Source organism: Nelusetta ayraudi, unplaced genomic scaffold (assembly GCF_046127955.1).
Source record: "Nelusetta ayraudi isolate G7.1 ecotype Tasmania unplaced genomic scaffold, CSIRO-AGI_Nayr_v1 ptg000017l, whole genome shotgun sequence".
Taxonomy (NCBI): domain Eukaryota; kingdom Metazoa; phylum Chordata; class Actinopteri; order Tetraodontiformes; family Monacanthidae; genus Nelusetta; species Nelusetta ayraudi.
In genome coordinates, this window is record NW_027466067.1 from 5,058,342 (window position 1) to 5,082,742 (window position 24,401).

Here is a 24,401-nt window from a genome sequence, read left to right on the forward strand (position 1 = left end):
CGTATGGTAATGTGCTACACGGCGAGATGCTGATAGGATTCCAGCGGTCCCATTAGCCCTGATGAAATCAAGGAAATGTCTTGGCTTGGCTTAACATCCAGAGATGATTGGAGGGGATGTCAGAGAAATTAAAGTTGTTCCTGTCCTAAAGCGGTAGTTTCTCTGACTAAAGCGTCCGCTGCCAAGCATTAATGTATTGTAAGCAGGGATTTTTATTCAAGCCTGCTGGTTGAAAAAGAAATACATTTCATTTTAGCATCAGCTCACGCACACAAAAAGGATTTGTGTTCTACTATATTAAATTTAAAATATTGAACTCTGTATCTTACTCTTCTTCTCTTTTTTAAACCAAGACAGCCATTGCATTTCTTTTTTTTTTTTTTTAAAGAAAGCCTGAGGCCATAAAAAATACATAAATTTAGCACCCTTGCAATTCCTGATGTGTGTTCAATTCACATTTTGTAGTTCTTGCGGAATCTGATTCTGGCTTCATTTTACATTTTCATTTTAAAAGGAATGTATTTATTCAAACCGCCTTTCCTTATTAATTTGTTAACCCTAAGATTGAATGTGCACATTTAAGTTGCAGCTGATTTAACCAAGTAATTGTGTCCTTCTTTCAGACAGTATCATTGCAAACATTTTTATTATTATTATTATTATTATTATTATTATTATTATTATTATTATTATTATTATTATTTCAATAAACAAAAATAGTACTTTACATTTGCAAAGATTTCCTTTTGGATGTCTTAGATTGTGTAAAATATTAAGGGTGTCACAAAGTTCTTTTTGCCACTATTGTGTGGCAACCAACCGAAGGGAATATTATCCTATATTTTCTGACCTAGCGTATCATACTGCTAAGCAGCTTTTAGCCTGAGCCTCACCGAAAAATTCTGAATCAAAGATGTCACCAATTTTGTCCCGCAAATTCAAACTCACCGGGGAGGTGCACTGCAGACGCCTGCCGCTTCCTCTGCCAAACCGATGCAAATTAAAAATCAGTTTGTATTCGGTACTCACTTTAAATCTTTTCGAAGTGATGGGTGCTCCCCAACAGTGTCTCTAATTTGACTCTAAATGAATAATACGGCAAGACTTCTATGGCCTGGCGGGAGTCGCGGGATAACATTTTGACATAACGTCACTTTGACTCAAGGCTCGACATTTCCATTACAAATGACAAGGCACTCTGCGGTGGGCTGAAACAGCGGCAGTGGGGGTTGTGGGACAGAACAGGGGGTGGAGTTACAGGGTGGAATTGCAGGGAAAACGTTCACTATGCCACGGATTTGTGATCGCCCAGGAGTGAGTCAGCTGGTTGGGTGGCAGAAAATTCATTAGTCATTTCGTCGGCTGTCAGTCAGTGAAAGGGGAGATTAAAAAATGTTGAAATGCACCTTCAACACCATGCAGAACGCCTTTCTGGCCAACACACAAGATGTATTCTGCCTGTATTCGGGTCAATCAGGATGTTGCCTCTTTCTGTTTTCTTTTTCTTTTTCCATGGCTGAATCTATAGTTTTTTAATTTCACACTTCCCTTTTTTCTCCCCCCCCCCGACTCCCATCGATCCATGTTGTACCATCGGCGAGCTTTGTGAATGGATTAAGCTGCTGCGCAAACACACAGCGAACGTGGCGTTCTGACATCAGAGGCGTGATCAATGGCGGGAGACAGGCCGGGTCAACAGCTTCGATGGCTGCGTTTACTGAGGCAGAGTATTGGAGTGAGAGAGGCCCGCTGGAATAAAGGGTGCGAACCGCAATCGATACAACAGCTATCATCATTTGCGCGCTTTATTAATGGCTTCGCCTGCAGCTGTCAATGGGAGTAACACTCACTTGCATTTAGGCAACTAACACTCCAGTGTTTATGCGCCTCACCCTCCTATCAATCACCGCGACCGCTCGTTGCTCTCAGCTATGGTCTGGCTACCTCCACTCCACCTCGCAGAAACACCCACTTCAATCATGTAATGAAAGGCATCAATTATATGGCCGGGGCCTGCCAAGATATACGAGTGATTCACAGCAGGTCCAAGTCCGAAGTGGCTGCGGGTAACTCAATTCACTTTTTGTTCCCTCTCCATTCCTTGCAAAGCCTGATTGAGTTTTCACAATATTCAAAAGGTGGCATCTGTCTTGGTGGTAGTCAGGAAAAGTAATGGGCTCGGAACTCTCTTTGACTTGCAGCGGGCAATTGGGAAAGAGGTGGCGCAGTGCTTGATGGCTGTGGAATGGTTTTGTTTTGAGTCTTGTGGCAGAGAGAGGATTACAGCCTTCTGTTTAAGGCAGTTTTGACCGACTACTCAGTCAGAACTGCCTTGAGTCCAATCTGTTGATTTTGAGATGCTGCTTTCTGCTGTAAATCTGACCAAAAGCCATTGAGCAACAGCAAATGACGATGATGGTTTAGTTCTGTGTGTTTTTCAAAAACTGAAAGAGGAAAATATCACAGAGCGTTGCACCTTCTTGGAATTCTTGAACTTTGTCCATTTAGTCCAATGCTTGATATATTGTTTTTGAACACACACTGGCATGAAACAACTTTTTTTTTTCTTAGTACAGGTAAATTTATCTCTACGTTCCTCAGGAGGGCGTTACGTCTAGTAGCACGCTAACCTGTTGTCGCAACCGGTACGCAGTCACGTAAGCCATGTATAGTCAGTCACATGGCACGGGTATTCAGTGCAAATAGTTAAACTAGTCTGCATGATGTGCGAATGTGTTGAATGAATGCTGCTCTATCAGGACCATCAAATTCTCAGTTTCCCTCACAAGGAATACGACGGGCCCATGCACAGCGAGCAACTTTTTGAAAGCAAAGCTGTGGTTTGGGGACGTGTATAGCCACGAAGGCTTTCATGTCTCAGCACGGAAAAGTCATGTGTGGCAGCCCTTTTGAAAATGGAGGGATTATCCGTCATTATTCCATCATAGGCGTGTGCATAATTTACAACTTCTTCCCCTCAATAACTGGCTTCCATGTTTGCTTGGAGGACACGCAGCAGAATGAAACTGTGGCGGTGTCGGCAGACATCGAGGTGTTTGGCAGTGTACACGAACTGCCTCAAACATAATTTCTTAAAAAAGCTCTTAGCCGTCAGTGTCACCTGAGGCGACCATAACCCTGAATTGACCTCCCTAGTCTATTCAGTGTAGTGCGTATGCATTTTAGGAATGGAAATCTTTTTCTCCTTACATTTCCTGCACCTTAAAAGACTTCAATACCCTTTAAGATCGAGAACCCGACTGCTACGTTTTGCCGAGTGTGCAAGCTTGCCCTACTTTATTTTTTCTTCACTTTCCTGCTTGGTTCTCTGCGCTCAAACCTCGACACAGGTGGAAACTGTGGCACTGACTTTAAGGGACCACGTCCGTGGGATTAGCCCACTTTACCACAGCTCCCACAGCGCGGCCCCGCAGACTTTAAAAATTGTAGTCCGCTTGACGAGGTGTGCTTCACAAGCCAGACTACCACAGCCGGGATTACCATATTTAGGGCCAGAGCTCTGAGGTGCGCCGGCATTGAGTGACACCACTGCAGGGATCAGAGGGATCCCCTTGTGTCTTCCGTTCGAGGCCGAAGCGAATCTGTCTCTCTTCAGCATAGGGGAAAATAAATAAATAAATGAAACGGCGAAGCGAAGAAAAGCCTGCGGCAGTACCTAAGATGTGCGCGACAGGGAAATGAACAGTGTGAGCTCTGTGCTTTGAACCATCTTTGACAGGTCAAGGCAGGTAGAGCACGATCCACAGAAAACACTCATCTGGAGGCACATGATTCGGCTTGATTACTGAGATTGCTTCAATAGAACCTGCAGATCCATCTTGCAAATCTCCTACCTGATGCCATTCAGCTGCATGAATGTACTGTAAGTCAGCAGTACATTATACTGTTTGTCCAGTCATAATGGTTTGGTTAGGTGTTTGAATGAACTATCTGTCAATCAATGAACTTGATCTTTGACTTGTGACTGAGCCACCAGAATGCAGCAGTTACCCTAACCCTTACAGTGTGATAGACACGCGTCAAACCTGGTGCATCATGGTGAATCCTTGCTAAAGCCAATAAGGTTTGAGGCAGAAAATAAAAGTGTCTTTTCTTCCAAGAAAACCCCTTCACTTCTGTTTGTTTGTTCTCCCTCTAACGCAAAAATTCCGGCCAGCTATAATAAAACAGCAGCTACTGCTGAGTCTCTCCAGCAGCCAGTTGGCTGGAAGACATTTGCAGTACTTTTTTTTTTCTTCTTCTCCGTTTCCTCAGATTTTAAGGGCAGCTTGCAGCCATTTCTTCCTGCCAAAGTCGCAATGACAGGTCACACAGCGGCAGTCTGAAAAGTTGATCATTTCTGAAAACTCTGCAAGGTGGATGTGCAAGATTAAATGGAATCTCAGCAACCCCCCCGTATTTGCAAGGTGAACAGAAAATCCCCATTTTTGACAATCGCAATCTGACCTGACATGTTGCAATAATTCTAATATTGTCTTTCGACTGCAGTGTCGGGTGAGAGTTTGGCTAATATTTAGCACGCGCTCTGAGTGATTTTGATATTTGTATTATTAAACAATGTCACAGCTCATCTCCTCTGCACTCTGGCTAATCCAAACTATCTTAAAATGCAGTGCTCATCCAGAGTTTGCCTCTGGTCATAGCGCAAGCATATTTACAATATTATGCATACAAAAAATCTAAATAATCACATGAAAATAAAGTGGTCTGGCTGAGCGGCTGATATGTCGTTCCTTCAGAGGAATATCTAAATCTGTCGAGAAGTGCACCCCAGGGCCCCAGCAAATTAAACTTCCATCATTATCTAAATTCACATTGTTTGTACCATATGAAGTGGGGAGGGGTTGGGAGTGGGACGGATTGATGTGTGGATGAGGAAGCCGAGATGTTTTTTTAGCCAAAGGCACCAGTTAATATGCCAGCGTGCATTTGAAAATAAAATTAATTAACTGAGGTTAGTGGCAGCCCGGAGGGTAAAGACTCCAGCTACACAGTTACAAAGTTTCCCAGTTTGAGTCTCACTTGTGCAGCGAGCGGCTGGCTGTGAGAGAGTTGAAGTGACTCCACTCTCAGCGTGCACCACCGCAGAGCGCTGAGGCAAAGCAATGACTCTTTACGTGCATGTTATAATATGGGTGAACTCACAAAAAATTAGACTTTGTTTTATCTCTATGTATTTTTTTTTTTTTTTCATTGGCTGATGCCTTTTTGCTTTGGTTTTGGTTTCAAATTCCACAGGTCTGGAAAAATCAAGGTGAATTCTAATTTGATTGAGTTTGGATTAACGTCAAATTGGAATCCCACGTGAATTAATTATGGTGTTTGGAAATGCAAAATGTGGCAGCGTATTGTACTTTTGTATTGCATGTCTAGAGCATTTGACAAAGTGGCGAATAGAGAGAATGGACACAATTGCATTTGTAGGTGGAATATCACTTTAAATACATATTCCAGAGCCATTTATCATCAGGTTTTTACTTTTATTCTAAAAAAAAAAAAATGGATATTTTGCTCAACCTGCAACTATAAAACTTCCTGTTTAGGGTTTTTCCTGTCCTTTATTTTGCTTGTTCTCCCAGTGCACCAAGTAATGTTTTAAATTGAACCCTTCTGGTGCCAGCAGGATTTTCCGACCCAACCTGGTCATTTTTTTTTTTTACCAATGTACTGCTCATCTCTGTTATAGTTTTTTTTTTTTTAATTATTATTGTTTTTTCTTCATTCTCAGTGTGCTAGTTCCATTCTTGCCGTGCCCAGTTGGAATTTTGCTGCTTGCAGGCTGCCCTTGTGCTTTTGACTTCAACCTGCCTGGTCCCTGGTCACACTCTAAGGGTACTCTCACACAGGGCAATGTGTGCGTGTGTGCGTGCGTGCGTGCCTGTCCATGTGTGTATACATATGTAATTTTAGTTCCGATATGATCATATGCAAAACTCTGCAAAATATTGCTGTATGAGATTTTGGGGGTGAAATTATATCACTGATGCTTGAATTCTTTTCATCTCGCTTCTTTGATGCGAAATTGGTTTGGAGCTCTTAAAAAACATCAGGGTGTTCTCTGGGTGTGCAAACCATTCTCCTGCCTTCCGCACACAAATCAGCCAAAGCAACTAATGGTCCTCTGTTTAACTTTATCTCTATGAGACAGTGGTGGAAATGACGTAGGGCTGCTGTTTTTCTGCAGGCGGTCCAACGTGATGGGCACGTTGAGGCTTTTCTCCGGGATGGAAGCTTGATTGTTCTAGAGAAATAAACTGTTTGACTGACAGGAGATGATAATAAAGGAGATGCATGGTTTTAACCCTAGAGGAGTTAAGCTGCCCTTTATAAATGCTCTCCCCAGGTGCAACAGGCCTTGTTGAAGAAGTTCACCAAGTCTGAAAAATACCCCAGAATAATTGATGACCCAGTACAAGGCTAAAGAATGCTATTTGAAGTCACGCCAAGGCAGACATGTGATTGTGTCGAAGGCAGGTGGGTCTTGTTAGGGTCACTCTGTCATTCAACTGAAGGATTCTGGAGGAAAAAAACACAATATAAACTGCAGCTCCTTCTCCTCATCCTCCTGTTACTCTTCCTCCTCCTCCTCCTCCTCCCTCTCCTCAGAAAGATGGAAAGATTTCTGCAAAAATTACAGGACAAATTTAGCTTGAAAATGCCGTCATTTGCAATCATTTCTGCCCATAGTCATATTTATTCTACAGGGACTCCAGCAACAAATGAGCCGAAAACAACAAAAAATAACAATAGAAACACATTGTTATTGTGTTGTTGGTTTTTTTAACCCCTCCCAGCAGGCCTTTTTCTTTCCCACAATTTCATAATTTCATAAATGGTATTTTTTATCACCCTCCCGCACAAAGACATCAGCTACACTGTTGCCTTATAAATCAAACGCAACACAGCCTGTTGCGTCGTAAAAAGGGTGATCTTACAAGGAGATCGAAAGGAAGAGAAAAAAAACGGTCAAATCAATCAGTGAATTCGAAGATGAAAGTGTCCGCGGCCACCGAACGGCCCGCGTTTAATTGCAGAGGAGGAGGTGGTGAGGTGAGCGATGATGAATGGGCAGAGGTCGTTCATCTCCTCCCGCCGAGGTCTCCTTTAAGAGCCGCACAATCATCTCGTCTCAAGGGCAACCAGGAGGGAAAAAAAGAAAAAAAAAAAGCAGAAGTGAGGGCGAGATGGAATTCTTAAGAAAAGAGGCCCCGACGCGCTGGCGGCCCGGTTCTGAAGGTGCCACACGTCGCACAGAAAAGGTTGTGCTCCCTCTTGCTGCTTTCATAAATCTCTACGCACTCCGACCGGGAGTCACGGCTGCGGCTGCTGCAGCTTCAGTGCGGCTGCATAATGAACGGGCAGAATGGGCTTGTTTACCCGGCGCAATATTTTGGCCGTATCTCTGCAGTTCTTTGACAGCACGGCCAACCCTGGTTATCTCTCAGGCCTGGCAGCTTAAGGGCTTGGTTTTTTTTTTTTTGTCCTCTTCCTCCTCCTTGGAAGCTCCCGCTCTGCAAGGCAACAGGTCCTTCTAATGATGGGAAATTATGCCTGTGCCATGGCAATTACCATGCAGAAATGCTCCCGAGCAGCTGTGTATCGTTTTTCCGGGCTAAGCAATTCTTCTGGCGAGATGTTTTCAAAGCTACTGTGGCTCCCTTTTCCTTCCAACTCAGACAGAGTGCTTCCTTTTTTTTTCTTTTTTTTTTCTCTCAAGTTGATATATTTAGCGAGAAAAATGTTGCCGCTCGTGCAAGAGGAGCCGCTTCTCCAAGCAAAAAAGGACGGACGGAGACAGAAAGGTGCACCGGTGCATCTGCCAAAGTTTGGAAGCGAGCCGCTCGCCGTCCAGCAGAGCGGATTTATGAAGCACCGGCGGCCTGTGAAGGCCTATTACCTCATCATCATCCTCCTGTCACTGCCGATGACCTCATCTCCCCACATAACGGGAGACGAGCGGCGAAGGAAAATTCCCGAGCCTGCTGCTCAGCCGCCTCCTCCACATGGCATCTCGTTGTTTTCCATTTCTTTTTTTAATTATCGCCCTATGAATTTCAGCAGCAGGGTATTTTTTGTTTCGTGCAACTCTGGGATAAAACAGCAAGTCTTTGTACTTCTGTTTGACCTTTGAACATCTGGAAAGTCAGATGTTTGCTTTAGGTTTGGCGGGTGGATTTAGTAGTGTTTTTTTAGGCATCCAACAAAGCAGCTTTGTGGAGCCAACTGGAGATGCACAACAGAGTTCAACGTTTTTACGTAACCGTGAACAGTCGAAGCGAGACTCATAGTCTAAAACATGCATTTGCATTGAGTACCAGGTTAATAAAAAAAAAGCTCCAACTTTAATGTTAAGACTTGATACATATTTGATCTAAAAACATCTAATTGGAATTTTCTCCATTTGGCCGCAATTGTATGCACAACAGCGACACTGAATGCAGCAGGAACAGTCTCCCGTCCTGTCTTGGGAAAAAAATGGAAACAAAAAAATGAACTTCTCTCTCTCTCCCTCTTGCACTCTCTCTCTCTCCCCATCTCTCTCTCTGACTTTCTTTCTTTCTCTCTTTTCTTCTTAAGTCCTTTTTCGGGGCATCAGAGTTGCTAAAGCATCCTTGAAAATTTAATTTCAATTTGGTGCCGCTGAACTATGACACAATTACAGAGTCAATTAGGCAGACTGCGGCAGAGAGCGCTGGGCTTCTCTGGGTTTAGTGTGTGGATTGAACGCCGCCTGAGGCGATCCTGCACTGTAGTCATAGCAAAGAGGTCAGACACAAGTCAATTGGTTTGATTAAACATGCTGCCGCTCCTTTAGTGGAGAGGTGAGCAATAAAATTGAGCTCCATGCCACTGTGTAGGTTTTTTTTTTTTTTTTTTTACATCGTTTTTTTTCTCAACCACTTTGGAGATTGATTCCAGCAAACTCCTCTAAGTCGGTCTGCTCATGGTACGTATCGGCTAACGTCTCACAGCAGCAGCACTGGGAAGCCTGTTCAATTATAATTCTATTCTTCAAATTTGACATGGAAGACTCGATGACTCTGTTTTCCTTCAAGCCTACTGAAACTTTGAGGGATGATTCATTCCGGCACTGTGTCCTGGTGTTACAAAGCGTCGCTGTGATTAGCTTGATGGCGGCAGTGCGAGCTGAAAGGTCAGATTCTAACCGATGACAGCTTGATTACTCTTATGCCACGACCGAGTCCAAAGCCCCCATGGAAAGTAGGTCATTTTATTTTTCCTACAAGGCTGGAATGACAAGTTTATGTTAAGACAAATCCTAGAGTGGATTGTCGGACCTTGATGTACCCAGAATCAAGGCTCTTAATTGCCTTCCATGTGCACTCTATTTCAGTTCGCTGGAGAAATGAATGCAATTCGACCAAATTACCCAATTTCTTAAAATCTTAAAAAATCGAATCTAAAAAATGTATTTATTTATTTATAAAAAAAAAAAAAGCAACAACACATTCCTCATAAACCTGCCGACAAGCATGGTACGTTGTCATGCAGTGACCGGAAATTGTTTTTTTTTTGTTTGTTTTTTTGCCATTTCAAAGAAACGGCGAAAGAACAGGTTTAATTTCAGGGATTTAAACACGCTGCTCACGCTGACTCATGGATTGATTTTAGGTGTTCAGTGCGTGTCGTTAGTCAGAGTGTTTGACTTTGTGACACAGAATGATTAGAAACTATTAGGTGGAAGACTAAAAGGCACAAAGACTGTCTGTCCACAGACATAAAAAAAAAAAAAAAATCTTTAGCCAGTTTTATCTCACTACTAACAGCTTCCCTGAATTAATAGTTCTATTCAGTTTTACAGAATCGCATAGGATGTTTCAGCAGACTGTGGCAGCAGGCACTGTGGCAGTTTTAGGGCTGAAAACTTCCACACCGTCATCCAAAGTGGAAAGAGGAAAGACAATTCAGACACCAACCCCAAAGTAATAACTTCATGAAGGTCAACTCAGCTTTTTCCAAAACTTAATTCGTCAACAAAGCTTTTTAACACACACACAACTGGTCTGATTGGATTAAGCGACGCCACAATGTTCAGGTTAGCAGCTGCCTACCCACGATTGCATTGCTTCTGTACGGCAGCTCCAAAGACTTGAACTCCAGCCTCAGTCATGGCATGAAACAGGAGATGGTCATTTGTTTGTTTATACGTGTTTTTTTTTTTGTTTGTTTGTTTTTTTCGCTTCTCGTGCAATTAAACCGCAGTGGCTGTTCAAAGTGTTTCGCCTTTATTTCCAAGAGACCCCCTGCGGTTCAGTGGCTCATGACCATACCACTCACTGCAGACTTCTTCCTTATTTTGTTTCCATTTGGGCGCCTTATTACAGACTTCAGTCTGGAGTCGAGATCGGTTCGGTGTCCCCAGAGTGCAAATTAAGCTGTGACGTTTTGTTTCCCGGCGGTCGGATACCAACACAAACTCAGCAACCCGAGAAAAACATCACACAATGGATCCCTTTAGTGTAATTACACTTTCCTACCTCTCACTCCCTCTTTTTTTTTTTTTTTTAGCTACATTGTTCAATTGCTATTTAATACAAATTGATAATCAGCCAATCAGGTTGCAGCAACCCTGCATTCTGGCACACAGTGCACAAGTTCAAAGTGAGCTCAGATTGGAATGGACTGAAGTGGCTTTGAACGTTGACAGTAAAACAAAATTCCTCCTGTTGAAACTCTTTTTTTTTAAAAAACATGAGGTAGAGAGTGCTCAGAATCCCATAAGCTGTGACTGAAACTGAACAACGCACTGAGAATAAAACCTGCAGATATCAATCTTTTTAATCCGAGCCACCCTGAAATCATACTCTTAATTTTCACCACAATCAAACTTGACATATATAACATTACTTTTATATTTTCTCAAATAATCCTTCCCTTTATAATTCTTCAAATTTTGTTACATGCCAAAATTAATTCAGAGCTCGCTATGCTCCAGCAGCAACAGGAGGGTGGTGTGAGAGCAGGGAGCACCACTGCTGGATGAAGTAACAAAAAAAAAAGCCCTTTTACAATTAACTTCACCATAGAATAGATAAACATTTGCCGGGTCAATTTATTTTCCTTGAGACACGTAGCAAGGAAAACATCCATCTTGGTCGGTTAATGAATGTCTGAACCGGACTCATGTACTGTACGTTTATACATATTAATACAGTAAGAATATGCCATGACTTGCTATCACAGCACTCACTTTGAGAACCCATGGTCTGCACTTGTGTCATTAGCGATAGAATTGGCTGAAAAACTGAGTGCTTTCATATTGTTGCATATGGCTTTTCATCCTTGACTTGTTCCTCTACAAACTGCAGTGGTTCACATTATTCATTCCCTGAGTTAAACTAATCCAGTTTGTACCATTAAAATTCATCAAGAAAATATTCTCCTGGGAAGTCGTCGCCCAAACACTATTTTTCACACAGAAGTACTTTGCAATCGGAATCACCTATTCAAACCTCATTTTAAAGAAGTTGTTCCACATCTTTTTCTTCTCTGGTATATTCGCTCCCCCCTTGATTTATGGCAACGCTTCAAGATGGAGCCGAGATCAAACTGCTCTATACAGGGCAAACAATAAACAGCATTTTAAATTTAGCTGCGTCTGGAGGAAAATGATGGGGGGGGGGGGGAGAAAAACTGAGATGAAGTCAAATTTAGTGCTGCACATGTTAATTATTTACTTGGGTGGCTTCACCAACTCAACACGTGAAAACGACACATGTGGTGAGGGAATAACAGGGGAGGCATGTACAATTAGTGTACCCAGTGGAGCAGGGACACAACAAATTGTGTTTTCAGACCCCAGTGTTGTTTTTCCCTGTTCTACTGGAACATGTATGCGGCACAGGCGTGAGGCAGAACAGTTTAAACTGCAACAAGCCATGCTGATCAGGCCTGTCATGGAAAATATGTCTTGGAAATGTGTTTCCAAGAAAAACAAAACTGCATCTCTGGACAGGAATTTTTCTTATATATATATATATATTTTTTTTTTTAAATCCGGCTATGTCAGAACCACAGAGGCAGTTAAAGTTCCGCAGTGTACTCTTGGCAGAGAAAGAGAGTAATCTTCTGCATGAAGACAGCTCCTGAATGTCCTCACTTATCCGGGAAAACAAGCTCCTGGCACGAAAGCCAGTCAGCAGCGAACGTTCAAGATTTGTCTTTGTTTGAATGTGGCAGGAAGGTAGAACCATCACAGCAGTGTCGCTCTGCTGCTTCAAAAAGTGTTTTCCCTCTCTGGATGTGCTGTCAGTGCACTACTTAAACTCTGCCTTCAACTTTTGGGACTTTCTCTGCAGTTCAGTTTTGATTCCAAAAGTCACTCTTCAGCTCAAAGTGCTCTGAGGAATAGCTTACACATAATTTCCCATCTCAAGCTGCCGGTTTCTGCTGCGACTTGAAGATCTCCATGTGGAGTTGATTTGGTTTCAACTGCCACTTGCAAAACAAACTTTCTTGTTCTAATAACCCTTCTGAATGGCTGAAACTTCAAATCTAATCTCTTTCTACTCATCCGTCTTCAATCACCCAAATAGTTTTTCTCTTGGTCTCATATCGTTCAGTTAACGATCATCATCTTTCTGGCTGTGTTGAAACCGGTAAGCAACTGCTGTGGGCTTCCCTTGAAGACATCACACAGGTCAAAAAAGAAGAATAGGAAGAAAGGAGAAGTGAATGCAAGTCTCCGAGTTTTACCAAAGGAGATAAGCATGTTTGCTGAAGTAAAGGAAGTTTTAACACTTCAATGCTGTTTTTTATCAGGTTCTTTTAGTTTTATTCTTGCCAAACTTTGACAGTGGGCTTTTGCAGTTTGCCAAGTGAAAACCCATCAGGTGTTGAAAACAAAAAGAAGAGAATTGTCTGTGCAATGAAAATGAGATATGACTCACCATTTTGATTTATCATCATCATCATCATCATCATCATCATCATCATCATCATCATCATCATCTAGAAACAGCCTCCTCTGTAGTTTGGGCTTTTTCTAAGATTAATGTGTGAACTAAACCCTTCATATTTAGGAAACAATCCATATAGCATGTCATTGTGTCAAACAGACAGACACACATACACAACAGGAAGATAAGTGGGGTGATAGCAAAAGCATCTCATAAGTTCAATGTTATACATTCATGGTGCTCTGCTCATAATGTTCTGTCACAATGGGTCTTGCTTATATTTTCTAACTGGATAAGAGAGATGATATTTCTTCGTACTTCATTTTAAAAAGTCTGGGGGGATATTTTAAAAGTGTCAGTGCAAATAATTATCTTACTGCAAGGCCTACTCTGAGCAGTCTGGGCTAGCCTATACGAAAACGTTCAATCTTTGCTGAAGCCTGATAATGCTAAGACAGCCTCCTATCTGTGGGCCATAGTGTGAGACAGCTACTTGGGGAGAGATCAGTCAGCAAAGAGTCTTAAATGCATTCTGAGATGACAGTCAGTTTGCACTGACTGCTTTGTGAATGGCCGAGCCGCTGGGTGAATCCCAATTCGTCCCTTAACCCTCAGTCTCAGAAGTGCATGTGGCTAGTTCAGAGAGCAGCAGAGTCAGGCCTGTATAGTTTCAAGAATTTCCCCCATCATCCTTGGTTTGCATTTGACATACAAATACAGCTACAGACGTACATTATTCTTCTTTTAAAGGGTTGTCCCATTCACATGTCCCAAGTGTCAATACTTTTGCTTTTAGGGGTTATTAAAATATATATATATATTTTTTAAGTGCTATGTATATGGTCTTTTGTTCATGGAACCAGTATTTCCTGGTCCTCCTGTCAGTTTGGATGTTTCAGCCAAAATGGTTCCTAATGATTTATTTATGTTACACCAGCAAAACTAGTAACATTATGTCATTTAATAATTAAAACGCTTGTTGTTTGGTCCATTTTACACAATTTTGCTGATATAGTGTTTATTTTGATGTAGTTCAGTCTCGTTAAAACAAATAGATACAAAGCATATTTGGCGGTGATAGACATCATGACTTGTTTGTTTATATTTAATCATTTATGTGCCTTCAGTAACAAGCTGTTCTGCAGATGGATAGGATTAATCGTCGCTATAAGAAAATCAACTGTTAAATCAACTGAGGCTGGAACTCATTCTCATGTTCAACCCCTGTGGTCTATAGCAGCCGGTGCTCGTTACTGAAGACAGTATCTGTGCACTAGTATAATCCCCCCCCCTGAACACATTAAGCTTTTTGTGCTGTATCTGCGTTGATAGTACCGCGTATTGGATCTGGATGGAAATCAGTTGGTACAAGTGGCACATGATGTGCACCTGTGGCTACTTATCATGTTTCATCATTTATTGGACATCAAATATCTGGCTTTGGTATTCACATGACACTACCATCACACAGTCCTGTTGTTTCAACAAGTGGTGGATATGGATATGGTGTGACAAAGTGGTTAGAACACCTGTGAGGTGAAGTGTTGCAGTTCCACTCCTTTTATATTTCATATAAGCACTCATTGAATGCCTCTTGTCCAATGGAGGTGTATGCTTGGTACCAACTGCTGTCTGATTACGTTTAGTTAAAATAAGTTAAAGGCATCCGTTCCCAGGATTGATGTTGTGCAAGGATGTGATTTTGTGCTTTTGTTGTGGGGAAAATCACAGTCCACATGATTTAAGAGCATGGGAAAGAGGAAAAAAAAAACAGGCAATGCTTATCAGGGTCTTAACAGGCAATTTTATGAGATTGTGTTGATTTGGCATGTCTCTTTTCATCCGAGGCCTCTGAATAAAGATAAAAAGTGGAGGAGAAAGCTGCCCGGCTGCGGTGACAAAGACGGCTTGCATGACTGCGGCTGTCCCGACTCCGCAGCGACTTCTTGTCACCATTGGTTTCCATTAACTCTAACGAACGCATTGTCAAGTTTGCGTGAGAATAATCTGGCGTATGATGCCGTGCCATCGCACGCCTCTCACGTCATCTTAAACTATTAGCGTCAAACTTTGAAAGTGACCCATAATAGAGGCTGTTTCGGTAAAATGGACGAGTGGGTCGTCGCACACTTGAGGCGGGGGCGACCAAAATGCAACGCGCCCTTCGGCACTCGAAGATGATGTGAAATGTCCTGACAGCATAAGTGTGATCTTTAGGCTGCGTTGACACCAAATCAGGCGGCGTGGCGAAAAGCAGGCAGCGGTTGTTGGCGGTTGAGGAGCAGGAGGGCCTTGCGTAATTAAGACAACATCGCATGAAGCTGAGTTGTGTAATTCACTGTCTTTTGTTGTGTTGTGTGGAGAGAAGCGACGAGCGGCTGCAATGTGACGTTTTTTTGCAGCCATCAAAGAGTTAACCCATGCTCCAGTTGAGGCGCTCAAACATGTCTCGAGAGGAAAACACCCACTAGATGGGTTGACAGTCGCTGCAACTGGACCGCCAGGTTCAAAGTAAAATGAATGTTAAACTCTGAAACCCACCCTCTAGGTGGTTGATAGGTGATCTGCTCATTTAATTTGCCCACTTTTTGCAGGAAGGGCAAGCTAGATAGCGTCCATATCCAATAGGCATAGTCTCGTGGTTAATTTGACTGCAAAAAAAAAAAAAAAATGTTCTGGAAAATGTATTGCATGTTCCCGTGACCCTGAGCTCAGGAAGAAGCAGGTATTGAAAATGGGTGGATGACTTTATCAAGTCATCACAGAATCAGGATTTTTTTTTTTTTCCTTCTTCTTTCTGGAAGAGAAAGTTTCACATGGCTGAATAAAGTTTCAAGTTTAGTGGAATTCTGTAACTCTGATATGTCTTGCACTCAGCTCTGAGGATGTTTACATTTCTGTCCAGAGAAACTGCAACCCTTCATGAGTAAAAAAAACAACTGGAAACTAAATTCTACACATCGCTTCAAACAAATTGCTGTATATTCATTTGTTCCTGCTGGGCTCCATTCACTCGTACTTTTCTCAGCAAATCAAAATCAATACTTTCAGCTCAGTTAATGCCTGTATATCTCACTAATACTTGTGTTTATTGGTTGTTTACATTGATCAATTTGATGTACATTGATGTAGGTGCTGTTTTTGATTCTGTAGTCTGTGAAGTGCAGAGGTTTCTTTTTTTTTTTTTGCTGTTAAGATCATTTTAAGACAAACTCATAATAAAATTCAATCCAAGGTCTGCTATTTTACAAAACACAAATACTTCCTTTTTTCGCAGATCAATAAAATAACAGTATTTTCAGTACTTCACCATTTTGGCCATTTTTTTTATGATATGAAGCATACACCCAATTATCTATTGGACATGTGACACTGTTGTGTCACATTATTTTTCCTCTTTGATTATCTATTAGAAATTTCAGTTTGCTACAATAACATGATGAATGTATTTACCATGTGATGGTATTTTCCAAGGCATCATATCCATCATAAGACCACCTCACAACAAAGCAACACCTTGTCTTTGACTTGAATCAATTGTGCATGATTGGTTTGCTTATTTGACTTTTTTCCTGCAGCTTTTTCAGATTTTTAATAAGCAGACTGTTCACCTCTGTATGTGTAGGTGGCGTGTGCATCTCCCAATCTGTCAAGATCCCCCGGGAGCCCAAGCAGACGGAGTACGACAAGGTCATCCGCCGACTGAGAGAGAACCCAAACGCCAGAGTCGTCATACTCTTCGCCAATGAAGATGATATCAGGTAAGTCCTGCTGATGGCTACAAAAACACCCCTTTGAAGATGGGAAAACAAAAAAGACCAAAGACGACTTCACAGGGGGAGGGAAAAAAAATTGTGGGGACACTCTTTTTCTTCCCCAGCCACAACACTGTGTATTAAATATCAAGACGAAATCAAAGTGTGTGTCCACTCCGGATGCTGACCTTATCCACGACAAACATCTGTTCGCTCTCCTTTTGCAGGCGGCTCCTCCATGCGGCTAAAAAGGCCAACCAGACGGGTCATTTCATCTGGGTGGGCTCGGACAGCTGGGGCTCAAAGATCTCCCCGGTAGTGCACCAGGAGGAGATGGCGGAGGGGGCGGTCACCATCCTTCCCAAGCGTCAGCCCATCAAAGGTACACACTGTGCAAAGGATAAAAAAAAAAAAAAGACAAATTCACTTTCTTAAAAATATACCTCCAGTGTCACACAGGGCTGCATCTGCTCTGTGCTCATTAGCATGCCTTTAAGCGTCGGCCGTTAATGCATAATGTTCCGCGTTCAGTCAATTACGCTCTCACAGTTGGAAGCGTCAGAGCAAAGCCTGCTCTGTCGTTTACATGGACTGCGTCAGTGACGGCGAAACCCCCCCACCCCCCTCACCCCCCTTCCGCATCTGTCCAGGGTTTGATCGTTACTTCATCAGCCGAACGCTGGAGAACAACAGAAGGAATATCTGGTTTGCCGAGTTCTGGGAAAATAACTTCAGCTGCAAACTCAGCCGTCACGCTGTGAAGAAAGGGTCCGGATTGAAAAAGTGCACAAGTAAGACACTCTCTTGTTACAGGCATTTGGCGGGGGGTTGGGGAGGGTAGTCTTTGTTCAAACTTTTCGACCAGCACGGATGTTTCCGACGCCTAGAGGAAGGCGACGCATTCGCCTCGTGGTAAAAGTGTTCTGACAGCAGGGGGACACTTATGGGAGGGGGTGGATGTGGAACAGCCGTACATTCAAGATTTGAAATCAGTGTTGATCTCCCTGCTCATCCCTCACTCTGCCGAACTGTGTTTTTGCTGAGTCCAGCGTGTTTGCCGCTGTAACGGCTGTGAACGTCTCAGGTGGGCAGCGCGGTCAAAGCATTGGCGGCCCAGTAGCAGCCACAGAGAGACTTGTGGTGGAACACAACGTTAAATAGATGATGAGGCTAGTTAAGCTAGTGCCACCCAAGTGTCTCCTCAGACCATTTACGAGTCTCTCAAAACTGTTTTCGATGCGTCACTCTGCACAAGTAATCTGGAATTAATGATCGCTGCACTCATAGTAAATTCTAATAAAAGTGCACTTAAGTTTTACAATTTGAAACTATAAGAAGACTTAACACAGAAATGAAGGGCCATTGTGTGACCTTTAAAGAGATCAGATTGGCAGGAAATGGAGAAAGGAGCATATCTATTTTTTTTCTTCCATAAAACCCTTTAATTCTCTAATTCGCAACATCGTTCCTTCCCCAATCAGAGCCGATGTGCAAATGGTTCAAGTTTGCTCAATCACCTCTTGATGCAGCAAATATTCAGCTCATATGACCTGTGTTTGCCTGTTTTTCTCCCCCATAACGAATCAATAAACACGTCCGTTAGTGTTACAGGTTTCAAGTAGTGAAACTGTAGCAACAATGTTAAGTTTTTTTTTTTTTTTAGGGGGGGGGGGGAGGATTGAAGTTTGCTTGAATATTCAGAATCCAAGTAAAAATATTGTTGATCACAAACATTTCAGCTAATTACCTCTCAGTTTTTTCTCATCTGTCTCCCAATATTTTAAACATTTTGAGACTTTTGAATGGCTAAAATCTGTACTAGTTTGTACCGTTCACATCACTGAGCAGAAATCAGCTTGAGACACGACTAAAACTGACCAGACTAGTGACAGTGTCTGAAGCCTTGTGCGGGACTGTTGTTGTGAATCCTGTTCCTCCCCCCTTATACAGGATGGCTGACCATTACCGGCCACCCTTGGAGTGTGTGGGTGTGTGTGTGTGTGTGTGTGACCCTCTAGCCCATTTGTGTGATGTGGTTGTTGTTGTTGTGCCTACAAACAGTCTGACCATTCACAACAATAATGGCTACATTGATTTTCTTTTGCTCTGCTGTCCTGCAGGGTAAACATGTTGTTTCACTGCAAAAGAAATTTCCCTCTCTGTTGTAATCTAGCAAAAAAAATGCACTGGTCCACATTTTACATTTACACCATATTACTGTAGGGCAACAAATACGCCGATTTATCTATTTCTTACTGTTACTGTGAGTTTTTTTTTTTGTTTTCTTCAGAATTTTCTGTGGTATTATCTCATCCCTTTATCTTATTTCTGGTGATTTGAATCACTTATTCCCCAGACAGGATGAATTTCTCTTCTGTTCACTTCCCCTCTGCCACTTACTTATGGTTGAATCTTTGTGTTAACTGTCATTCTCAGTCTGACAAAGAGTTTTCTTATGTGGTACTTGATAATAACAAATACAAATACATAGTGAACACAATTAGTCCTCGTACCTGCTTCCAATTGTCCACTCCTACCTCTAGCAGAGTTTAAAATGACCGGCTCGCGCTGGATGAGACCAGATGGGACCCGGTCCCAATACAGTCCTGAACAAAGCATGCCACAACGCCGTCAAACCTCTTGCGATTTTTATCCAAAATGTTACAAAAAAAAAAAAAAAAAATAACCCGAGACTATAAAATGACTGGAAAAGTTGTTGGGTTTACGGCCAGGAGTAACTGGAAGATGCCTTTTGAGCCAAATGTTTTGGTTGGCAGTCACTCACGGGAAGGCTCAAGAGGCTCGCTCTACCTCATCATCCAAACACAAAAACTATACTTCCTTACAGTTACAACCGCAAACTTAGATTTGTCATGATTTTAAAACACAGCGCCCCACCCTCCTCACCTTTATTTGTCGCTGGTCTGATATCCAAGATTTGAACTGGACTTACTTCAGTCAGCAACAGTGAGCACTGAAATAATGACCAGCAGGAGACCTCGTTAATAATTTACACACATCGCAGTTTTGGGGAAATTGGGGTTGTAGCTTTAAACTAGTCAATTAAGTGGCTGTCTTGGCTCGTCCTGTGTTTACATCATTTCTGGTCCAGATGGTCATGGCACAACTGCAAAGTTGTTGCTCCATCATGTTTGGAAGCAGCACATATAAGGTGTTTTTTTCTCTTTATATGAACAACATTGCATAACCCTTTTTTTTTACCCTGCATACAAAATGATGGGATAATCTAGAAAAAAGGCAGAAATTAGTATTTGGCCAATTCAAGCTTCTACATATTCTGACCTCTAAAGCCACACGGAGCTCAGTCACAGAATTTCAAGCTCAATAATTGCACTTTCACTGCAGCAAAATTATGACCCTGAGTCTTCTAGCACTGACTTCTTTCAGTGAAGATTTTTTTTTATGCTTGCGTTTCACACAATGATAAGTGTAATTTTGTTGGAAGCTCAAAGTAATGAGGCCAGTTAAGGATGTGACCTCTACCAAAGACTGAAAACTAAATTGTGATGAGTTTCTTTGACCAAAAAGTTTGTCCCTTGGAGTGACTTTACACGGTTGATTTGTTAATGTGAGATCAAATCTGCGTGCATTTTTTTTTATTCAGAATTCAATAAATAAAAACAATAATAAAGGAAATACATTTCCTTTAATGTGATGACAGTGATGGCAACAATTATATTTATAGTTGTATTAGTTATATATTATTATAAAAAAAGAAACTACAAGTTGTGATTGTTGAACCCAGACAGCTCAGAACATCATCACAGCTCCAGCTTTTGAATTCAACATTTGGATCATCGCGAGCAGCTTCTTGCACAGGAGTCCTCAAAACTTGATCATGAAATCAGAGTAGGAACCTTGTTGCTTATGCTGCCGCACTGCCCTGCTGCTTTGTGCATGTCCAGGCTGCCTAAATAAGACAGACACTGGTATTTATAAATGGGAGTGTGTCGTGACAGGATATCAGGAGCACCTCCACACGTCTCCATGCACTGCACAACCGATTGCAGGACCTTCATCTATCTATCTGAACCAGAGAGGGAACACTGATGCCTTTTTCTCTTTTGTAAAAAAAAATATATATATATATTGATGGAAATGAAAGCAACTGGGACTGTTGCCACTGCCTGATAAAAGATGCATTATAAAAGGTTAGTATTCACTTTTGTATCAATGTGGAAGTATTAATAATAAAAAAAAGTCTACAATGGCATCAAATAAAAAAAGGGAATCACAGGAGGAGGAGAATAAATTCAGAACTGTAGCATCTCTGTGTGGACTTATTTTTAGGATCCGTGCTTTTAAAAAAAAGGAAGTTCTTGGCAATGAATAAATAAATAAACATTGCGCTGCTTGGGAGTGTACAGACCTACAAAATGCACTAGAGAGAAACTACAACTTTTAATGACAAATTGTGCTGTAAAAAAAAATTAAATAAGAATTGCAGTGCCTTCACAGGCGAAAAGTCCCAGCGCTGAGAGCAGAGGGAATTTAGAGGGGTTATACGCAGGCCAATGTTCAGGCGGCTTGGATAACACTGATAGATGAGCTGGAGTCGATTCTGTTCGGAGTGACCCTTCGTTATCTGCCTGAGGGACCTCTGGCCATGAAAAGAAATGAAAACCAACTTGTTCCTTGAAGAGATTCAAGAACAGTTCGGAGGCAAGGCGCCTGATTAGCAACTCCCAATAACACTCGGACCGTGCGTTTACGTCATCACGATAGCTGAGGCGTGAAATATGTGCGCGTGTTGTGTATGTATTAAAGTTTTTTTTTTTTTTCCCCCCTCATTGAGCTAATGAGAATTTAACGAACCCTCCCTGGTGTTTTATGTTGGGTTACTAGAATATTTGACAGCTAAGCAATTTGTGTGTGTGTGTGTGTGTGTGTGTGTGTGTGTGTGTGTGTGTGTGTGTGTGTGTGTGTGTGTGTGTGTGTGTGTGTGGTGGTGGGAGGAGGGGGGATGGAAATCGTGTGTAATGCAAGCGGAAACTCCCCGGAATAACATCCAAGTCTCTCAAGTCTCAGATGGACTCGACGGTTCAATATGTCGAGGGACTTGTGATGACTCTTCTTTTAATCAGCGGGATCTGGTGGTGAACTTGTCCTGCAGTGAACTGACGACTCGTTCACAATGTAACCCCACCTTCACCCTAAGCCAAGGTGAAAAAAATAGAGGGATGGACATGATGAGGCCACACAGCCAATGTTTTTTTTTTTCAGTTTAGAGATTAGATGATAAATGAAAAGTGTTGTTTCATAAAGCTTTTTGACAAACTAATGTTTTTACAAATGCTTCCAAACCCAACCAACCACCCTGAAGAACTGCATAGATCTCATACTGTAAGAAATGACGCCCTCTTTAATGAACTCATGCTGTGTTCTTGTGTTATTAAATTTTTCCTGATAAACTAAACTGTCCAAACCTTAATGCATAAACAACATTAACAACAATGCTCTTGTTACGACGAATAGTACTGAAAATCGTATATCAGAGGTCAGGATGGGTAGACTTGTTTAAGACCATAGAAAGGCAGAACACACAATGAGTCCAACCTTGAAGCAGTTCCTCTACAATCAAAGGGCACATTATTATGTACCTGGTACTTGCTGGGTGTGGATAAAAAAAAATTTTTTTAAAGCCTTTTTACAGCTAAAGTGTGTGACAGTGGAGTCCCGGTGGAGAGTTCTGTCACGTCTCCACGGTCTCGCAGGGTGCAGAATTATCAATGTCCTGCGAGGGCGAGACTCCTCGGCGTGATCAAAGGATAAGGAGGGCTCCAGCGACTGGGGTGAAGAGGCTGAGACTTTTATCTGCGAGCGAAGGGGATGTAAAACTGATATTGATTAATGTGGAAAACAGAGAGGAAGCGCTGGGACCCCTCCTCCAGCATCCCTGGAACTAATGATGTCGGGAAGCGCAGGAAACTCTGCATTTTTTTCACTCAGGGATCTCATTTTCAAACCACTTATGTTGCTCTGGGTTGCATGATGCTCCCGCATTTCCCAGTATGCACTGGTTTTAGGGGAGTTGTTGCGAGCTCGCCTGACAGATTTGAGTGCTTCAGTCGAAGGCACTGAAGAAGTTTCACTTCACACCTGGCTGGTCAGGTGTTCATGAGCCAAAGGAAGGTGCTCAGCCGTTTCTCAATATGTGAACCAGTTGTTATTGCTATAAATATTGTTTTGGAAGTTAACCTCACAAGTCCTTTGGTTATGGGGGAACACACCGCAGACATCAAACAATTGGTCTGGCAGCGGCTCTTCTTGTGAGACTTTACACCAGAAAATGTCAGAGGAAAATCTTTGTTGGCTTTATTTCAATGAACCAACCATCAAATTGAGGTTTAAACAACTACATTTACTCCAAATAAAACCCTTAAAAGTTAGAAGTCCTTCAAATGAAGGAGGAGGATGTGCTGAAGTTCCTGGCAGCAGGAACCCATTTGGGAGGCACCAACTTGGACTTCCAAATGGATTAGTATGTGTACAAGATGAAAAGTGATGGTATTTACATCATCAACTTGAAGAAGATCTTGGATAAGGAACGGAACCTAGATGACCAGATGACCATTTTCCAATAACATTTAAACTCTTTTTATGGGGACTATTTACTGTTTGCCAGATGTAGCCCAGTATGGGGGTACCTTTTCCTGTAAAATTATAACAATTATAATTTCAAGTTGCTTTTTTTGTTTGTTTTTTGTTTTATTAGATCTGCAGGCCAAATCAATGTCAAGTACAGATTCATGAAGTGGGAATGGGGCAACATGCTTTAGGCTTTCTAAACTATGGAAATTTCCTTTTTAAACTGGTTTATATTCAATGTAAAAGTTACAAAAGTATTAGAAAAAAAGTATTTTCCTCCTTTTAAACCCAAGTAATAGCCAAAAGTTAATTCAAAATTGCAAGTGAACGCTATTGAAAGTGACTTAGATCAGATGCAGACAAACAGCTCAGCAGAGCCACAGAACACACTTTGTTTTCCCCTTCTATTCGCACATCAAAACACTACAAGGTGGTGAGCCATAATTGAAAAAACAAAAAAACCCACTTCAAATACTGGCAGGTACAAATGACAGAAAACCCTGATAGCAGAGAAAGGATTTAATTTATATTGCAGTTTTACCAGCCAGCAGAATTAATTTTGATTAGCTATGGAAGAGTAGAGTGGCTGGCTGGAGGTTTCTTTCACTGACAAAATCCACCGCCATCGTCTGAGGAAACTTTTTGGCTTGCCGAGACATAAATTATGTCATGTATAATTAAAATAGCAAGGCTTTCAAAGTTGGCTGCTTTTAAATTGTAGGTTCAATCTAAAAGAAAAAGCACTTATTTAATCTCTTAAATGAATTCTGAATGTTCAATCAGTTAAAACGATGGCAGATTTTGTTGACATAGAAAACGATACAGTTTGCAGCTCTCTAAATTTTAAAGTCGGACATTATTATTCATACAATCAATTCTTTCAGTCTAGTTTATTCATGACAGGCTCTATAATTGAAGTGAAACTTTTACAATTGCATGGTTTTATCATCTGCCCAAATATCAATTTTGCATAAAAAAAAATATTCATTATTGAAATAATATTTTTGGCAATAGGAGTCGTAAAGCTAAGCTTGCAAATGTCCTTGTTGTAGGAAGATATAGGCTCATCTTATCTCATGACAGATGGAATGATAAA

General features: G+C 41.7%; 2 protein-coding genes across 2 annotated transcripts in view; both read left to right on the forward strand.

Moving 5' to 3' along the window:
* The window catches only part of phc2b (polyhomeotic homolog 2b (Drosophila)), a 335,956-nt gene that overhangs the window by 257,517 nt on the left and 54,038 nt on the right, over positions 1 to 24,401 (forward strand). The gene's annotated exons all lie outside the window — the stretch shown is intronic.
* Positions 1 to 24,401, forward strand: part of LOC142887339 (metabotropic glutamate receptor 4-like) — a 147,523-nt gene that overhangs the window by 93,610 nt on the left and 29,512 nt on the right. Inside the window, exons 4-6 of the mRNA XM_076024908.1 lie at positions 16,567 to 16,702; positions 16,924 to 17,078; positions 17,347 to 17,487. Of these exons, the coding sequence (XP_075881023.1) occupies positions 16,567 to 16,702; positions 16,924 to 17,078; positions 17,347 to 17,487 (432 nt within the window). The remainder of the gene's footprint in view (positions 1 to 16,566; positions 16,703 to 16,923; positions 17,079 to 17,346; positions 17,488 to 24,401) is intronic.